We start from the raw sequence: 6,000 nt of genomic DNA, 5'->3' as shown, positions 1-6,000 counted from the left end.
ATTTCAGATAGAAGCACCAAATTGGCATAAGTGACAATGGAGACACCGTCCCTCGAGTGTACACGTTGTCCAGACAGACGGATATGTGTGAGAATGGACATTAATAAGCCTATTTCATTCAGCAGATCCTCCATCCACGGCTCCATTTTTATCCATTCAGATATTCTTCTCCTTCAGGACCGCAGGATCGAGTATAGAGTTGACTGTCTTCAATCTTCCTGCGATAAATACCACACAGTTAATGACCTCAGATATTTTTGTGTGTTTGTGTAAGGGTGTTTGTGCGAGTCCGCCCATAGATTTATGACATTATGCTGGGAGTCTAACACACTTGGCAGAATGTCTTTGGAAAGATATTCAACAAAACAGCTATTTGATAAACTGGTGGCAAGTGCAGTGTCTGCTCTATGAACTTAACATCTAAAGTCTGACATTTAAACTTCTTCATGACCTCTGCTATCAAATGAAAAATGTTTTATCTTTATGGGTTTTGTATTTCAACATCTCCACCACCTTGACATGTCTCGTTCTTTTTTTGGCTGGGTCATCAGCTGTTTGCAGTATGAACAACCGGGCTGCAAAGGCTAAGCTACTTGTAGCCTAACTGATGTTTACATAACAATCTCATTGCTCAGATGTTTTATTGAAACACGTAAGAATAATGGACAACTGTAGTCATACAGCACCACAGTTTTCATACATTGCACTTCCTTAAGTAGCCACATGAGGGCTGGCTTTAGAAAAACAAGCCAGTCTCCTCACAGACCTGCATGTTAGAGTGCCCAGCTTTACAACAGCAGCTTTGCTCATCTCTGGATTTAACTAGGAGTTAGATGGGCTCAGGCAATAAGGCTGATGTTGTACAGACACTGACAAAAAACAAGTAGAACACAGCATCAGTGTCACATCATTTGGATTTTAGCACACACATTACAAACCAATCACACACTGGCAATAAATATTGATGAATACTTGTAGATATCTTCATACTCTTCTTATCTTGGACCTCTTTGTTTAGTTAGCGACCTGCTAATTAGACGTTCTTGTCGATAAGGGGCAGTTTTGGCAGCAGCCTTGTTTGTGTCGCAGAGTTCCCACTATGGTTCGCAGCTTCCCACAATGCCACTGGATATCTGTAACTGAGAGGAGCCGGTTACTATGGGAATGCGAGTGCATCCAAAGGCAGCTCACAGCGTGTGAGTGGAGGTAGAGCCCTGGGGAGGATGATGTTGGTAATGACCTCACCTGAAACATAAATCCAACAGTATCAGTTGATGTGGACGTTTCTTCCAAGCGGACACATCTGTTTTGAGAAAAACTTGCTGCACAAAATGATATCGCAGAATCCAGTGAGTGATACTGAAACCAGCGGTCACTTCACATCATGTTTGTAGTAAAGGTTTCATACTCAGCAGAGAGGTGGAAATACTTTGGACTCATATCAATGTGTTTCTATGTGTGGCACAGTCTATTGTTGTTCTTGTAGTTGTTTTTGTTCTCTTGTTGTTTTCTCAAATGTAGTATAGTGCTAAGGATTTGTTTTATTATCATCAGAACCCAAAAATCACAAATTTACCATTAAACAAAGTGGACTTATAACACAGCTCCTTTTTTTATAGTCAGAGTTATCATGTCAGAATCAGTGACGCTGTGTTATTGCAGCATTTCTAAAATCAAACCATGATGAATAAAATCGATCATCCGCTGCATGCATCGTAGTAACTGATACAGGCTGATTGATGAGTCACTGAGAGTGAGCTTCAGAGTGAGTCACTAAGTTCAAACCCTCTCTGGCTTTTAGCCTTGTATCCTGGAGACATATTTGATAATGTATAAAATACATTAGCACAAGTTAAATTGATACAATTTATATGTTGTAAATGTCATGATTGATTTTTTTTAAACCTATCTGTGTCATAAATAAAAATATTCTTTCCCTGAACAGCTGGTGAGTTTAAAGCCTGTTAGGCAGACGCAGGGTTTATCCATCCACCCCCCCATAGTAAAATATTTCTATATAATCATGTATATCACACTGACTTATTCATAAGCACACACACAGAGTGAGTCATCTGTGTCTCTCTCTTTTCTTTATTGCTTTACAGAGCATGCCCAGTCACTGTGTGACACCAGAGAGACATTACAGGACACCGCAGCAGGCAGGTCAAAGAACACTGCTGGACAATGCAAAAATACTGCATGCTATTAACTAATAAATGGTGATTATCAGTGTTAATAATCTGTGATTTTTACACTAGGTGCTGAACATATTAAAGCTGTATTTGAACTTTAGCTGCAGCCGAGTGTTTTTGTTCACTGTAACGTGTGGATATTTGATGTCTTACTTAAACTATATGTAATCCCTGCTGCCGTGCAGGAATGTATGTTCAGAAGATTTGTTTAAAATAGGTTGGAACTGTTCTTAACGAGCATAATGTTATAATTACACGTCAGTGCCAAACATCTTTACCAGTAGATTATTCAACTGCAGATGCTGACATCATATTATAAACTGCATAGAAACAGTTTATGATATAAGAACACTGTGACAGAAACTGTCATCATGTGACATCATTTCCTCTCTGGCCGCCGCAGCATCTGTTTTTTCTCCCTTTATTATATGAACTAAAAAAAAAGGGTTTGCCGGCAGTTGGCCTGACATGCAACACAATCGGAAGAGAAACATCGCTCGTGTCTTTGTGTCTGAGGTTTCCTTTTTCTTTTTTTTCATGCGTCCTAAAATCAAATCTGACAGAGAAGCTTTACTCAGTGACTCCTCATAAAAATTCATGGATCCATATCAGACATCTGTGAGCTGGAAGCATGACGTGCAGCGGCTCACTTACAGTCTGTTTCACAAACCAAAAAAAAAATATGGAAGAAATTAGTTTAATTTTCACCACTTAATCCATTTTGGAATTGCTGGGTGTTCAGAGGAGTCCGGCACATATGGAAGGCAGAGGGTTAGTTCATTGTTATATACTATGTACGTTTTTCAATTTTCTTTACCAAAAAATCTGATTTCCAGATGTAAAATCAGTGAACTTTCCCTTTAATAGAATGTTCTTACTCTTGAACCATTTAGGTCTGCTATCAGAACACACACAAACACAAAACTGGCATCTGTAATATCAGTATATAAGTGCTGTTGTAATAATAGAGTGTTTTGGTACAGCAGCTTTGATATCAGTTGTGCACTGTACAGTGCTGTTTCTTAAATCCTGTGGTCATCTCCTCGGACGTCCAGGTGCTGTTTCCTTCATCCAAAGTGTTTTCACCCACAGGACTGCAGCTGACTGGATGTTGTGCAACGTGCTGTTCTACACAGCTGTCATATCTGAAAAATCATGAACTGGTGAATTTGGCCGCGACTTTTACATCAAGTCTGACCTGAACTAGGCACACAAGTATGTGTTTAACACCTGCTCTTGTTCATCAAAGACAAGTGAGAGTGTGTAACACTTAATGTCCAGGTTTTCTTGTCTTCCATCCAAGCGTCTTGACCAATCTCACCCCAACACACTCACATCACCACCTTTAACAATACGACGCACACATTCTTCATCCTCCCCATCCTATCAGATAACTTCCAGGGACTGCAATCCAATCACTCATGTCTGCACTTAATGGATCCTGACAGACAAATGCAGGCAAAGCATGCCAACACATAACAGATTTATCTGGGAAAACAAACAAGGAGTGATATAAATAAAATAAAAACAACGGCGTGGTTGAGGTAAGACATCCTGTCAAATCTCAGAAGAGATAAAGTGTAAAAAATGGAGTGTGAGTTGAGGAAAAAGTCTCGCAAAGTATGGACAGCTGCACATCTCATGTCATTTAGACCACACTGCCTTCTAGTGGCGCATTATAATTATCAGGCGTTTACTGAAACCATGTAGAGGCCAGCTGTGTACATATTGAAGTGGTACTGCATGTTTAAAATGAAAAAATACATGTTTATTAATGTTAATTTGCAGTGCAAATTTGACTCCAACGGTTCTTTACAGCAACTGGCTTTCAACACAGAGCTCCCACTCTTTGGGAACAGGGTGTATATCATGTATTACCTTCTTCCTATTGTTTCTACACTTCCCCTGACCTGTCTTAAATCAAGCGGCAACATGGCACCGTTTTCCAGACCATGACATTAGAGACATCACGCAGAGGTAAATAAAAAAAACACTTTATCCTTCCATTGCATCTGAACACACTTTAAAACCCTAAATATGAAACATCAAATGTCTTTTGGTTCTCATGAATCGCATAGTTTACAGTCAGCAACATCATTCAACAGTCATTACCAGAAAAAAGACATCCCATTCCTCTGAACAATCCTTTTTAAGTCAAAAGAAGGACTCTCTTCCTTTTCCAAAATTCAGGATTAGCAAAGGAGAGACACTAAATTCCTCAGAATGTAGCACATGAACAGAAGGGGGAAGATCAGTCAGTCTTCTCCCTCTGCTGTCGGCGGGCCTTTCTCTTCAGCTGCAGTGTCTTCAGTTCAGTCATAGTGGAGAAGGTCCTGTACACCCACACCATCTGTTAAAGTGTAGCACATAGAGACCTGATTGTAGGCAGTGGTAATTTTGACTTTTTAATGTGATTAGACAGGGTGAAGAAACAAAGAGTCAAACATACCACAATGATGACTGTATTGAGCAGAAGAGGAATCGAGTAGACCAGGGATATAAACATGCCCTTGGAATCAAAGTACTGGAAATTAGAGAAGGACCTGCAAACATAGTGGAGATTAACAAAGAACCTCTACACATACACAAGCAAAACATGTAACACATACATTGATGAAGAGTAAGTTTACCTCCAGTTCATTGCAGCCAGCTCATTTAGATATTCAGCACTGTAAACCAGTCCCACTGTGGAGACAAGTATCATCAGTCAGTAAACACGAACTGATTTTTACCACACTTGTTGTAAAGTGTTTTCCAACACTGTTAAGAATCTTTGGAGATTCTTTGTTTTTATTATTCAGGAATATCTTTTATACACATACCCATAAGCAGGAAGTGGCAGATCTGCGCTCTGTAATACCTGCAGGTCACCACAGTCAGCAACAAACACATAACGTGAAACACTAACAGCCCGATGAGCCAAGGCTCTGACCACTGTACCTGCAACCATTAAAAAAACACACGTTACCCAACTGAACTGAACACAGATAAGAAAACACATCAAACTAACAATCTTCTCTACACCAAGAATAATTTCATCTGTTAGCTGCAATAGCTTGAGTTCAATTTGTAGCTCGCTACCTAGCTCGAAACGATAAAAAGCATATTTGAAAACTTACAGACAAGAGAAAGGTCCATATCGATGTTATTCTAAGATTGCTAAATCCGTCTATGGGGATGGAGCTAATGTTTTTTGCTTTCTGGTCCGTCATGTTTAAAAAATGTGTCACCACAGTGTAGCTTAGCCAAGTCGGATGTAAACAAGACCAGACTGCGGAAGAGCACTTCCTGGCGCAGTTAGATGACGTCACAGAGATGACTAATTTGCTTGCGCTTGAAACATTTTCACATTTTACAATAAAACAAATAGTACATCAAAAAATGTTTATAAATATAATAATAATAATAATAATAAATATAATAATATGTTTTTTCTTTATTGTCTGTTCCATACTGTATATAACAGATCAACTCACATTGCTAAAATAAATAGATGTGCTTTTTGTGGTACACATTCATCAACATTTTATTACAGTACAATTAGTACAAAATTTCAGTACAAAAAATATTTACATTTACAAAAGATAAAACTTTTACACAAAGCATAACGTTCTCTGATGATCACTCCACTGTGAGCGGGAGCAGCTTGGATCCCTTTCTACTTCACTCATCTTCCCGGCTGACGAGCACTTCTTTCCTTACTTCCTTTTGAAGTCCTTCCTAGTCATAAATACCTTCTGGAGGTATGTTTCCTGTCTTAACTCACCTGCTGCACTGTATGTATCACATGTCAACAACATCCCTTTGC

At 39.1% G+C, this 6,000-nt stretch overlaps 1 protein-coding gene across 1 annotated transcript; it reads right to left on the bottom strand.

The window, feature by feature from the left end:
* Positions 1 to 3,938: 3,938 nt before the first annotated feature.
* Positions 3,939 to 5,468, bottom strand: tmem18 (transmembrane protein 18). The gene is made up of 5 exons (XM_028396709.1): positions 5,312 to 5,468; positions 5,015 to 5,132; positions 4,823 to 4,877; positions 4,642 to 4,735; positions 3,939 to 4,542 (listed from the first exon to the last, which is right to left on the bottom strand). The coding sequence occupies exons 1-5, from the start codon at positions 5,402 to 5,404 to the stop codon at positions 4,444 to 4,446; spliced, it is 459 nt and encodes a 152-aa protein (XP_028252510.1). The 5' UTR covers positions 5,405 to 5,468; the 3' UTR covers positions 3,939 to 4,443.
* Between the last annotated feature and the right edge of the window lie 532 nt (positions 5,469 to 6,000).

This window comes from Parambassis ranga, chromosome 24 (assembly GCF_900634625.1).
Source record: "Parambassis ranga chromosome 24, fParRan2.1, whole genome shotgun sequence".
NCBI lineage: Eukaryota > Metazoa > Chordata > Actinopteri > Ambassidae > Parambassis > Parambassis ranga.
Note: the sequence above shows the minus strand (reverse complement) of the source record. Positions and strands in the feature narration are given on the sequence as shown.

What these genes read in the sequence shown, in the direction of transcription:
- tmem18 (XM_028396709.1), bottom strand. Translation starts at nt 5,404, where the DNA reads ATGACGGACCAGAAAGCAAAAAACATTAGCTCCATCCCCATAGACGGA. An exon ending in TATGGACCTTTCTCTTGTCT is followed by an intron (nt 5,133 to 5,311) that starts GTAAGTTTTCAA and finishes TAATGGTTGCAG; the next exon opens with GTACAGTGGTCAGAGCCTTG. An exon ending in CTGGCTGCAATGAACTGGAG is followed by an intron (nt 4,736 to 4,822) that starts GTAAACTTACTC and finishes CTATGTTTGCAG; the next exon opens with GTCCTTCTCTAATTTCCAGT.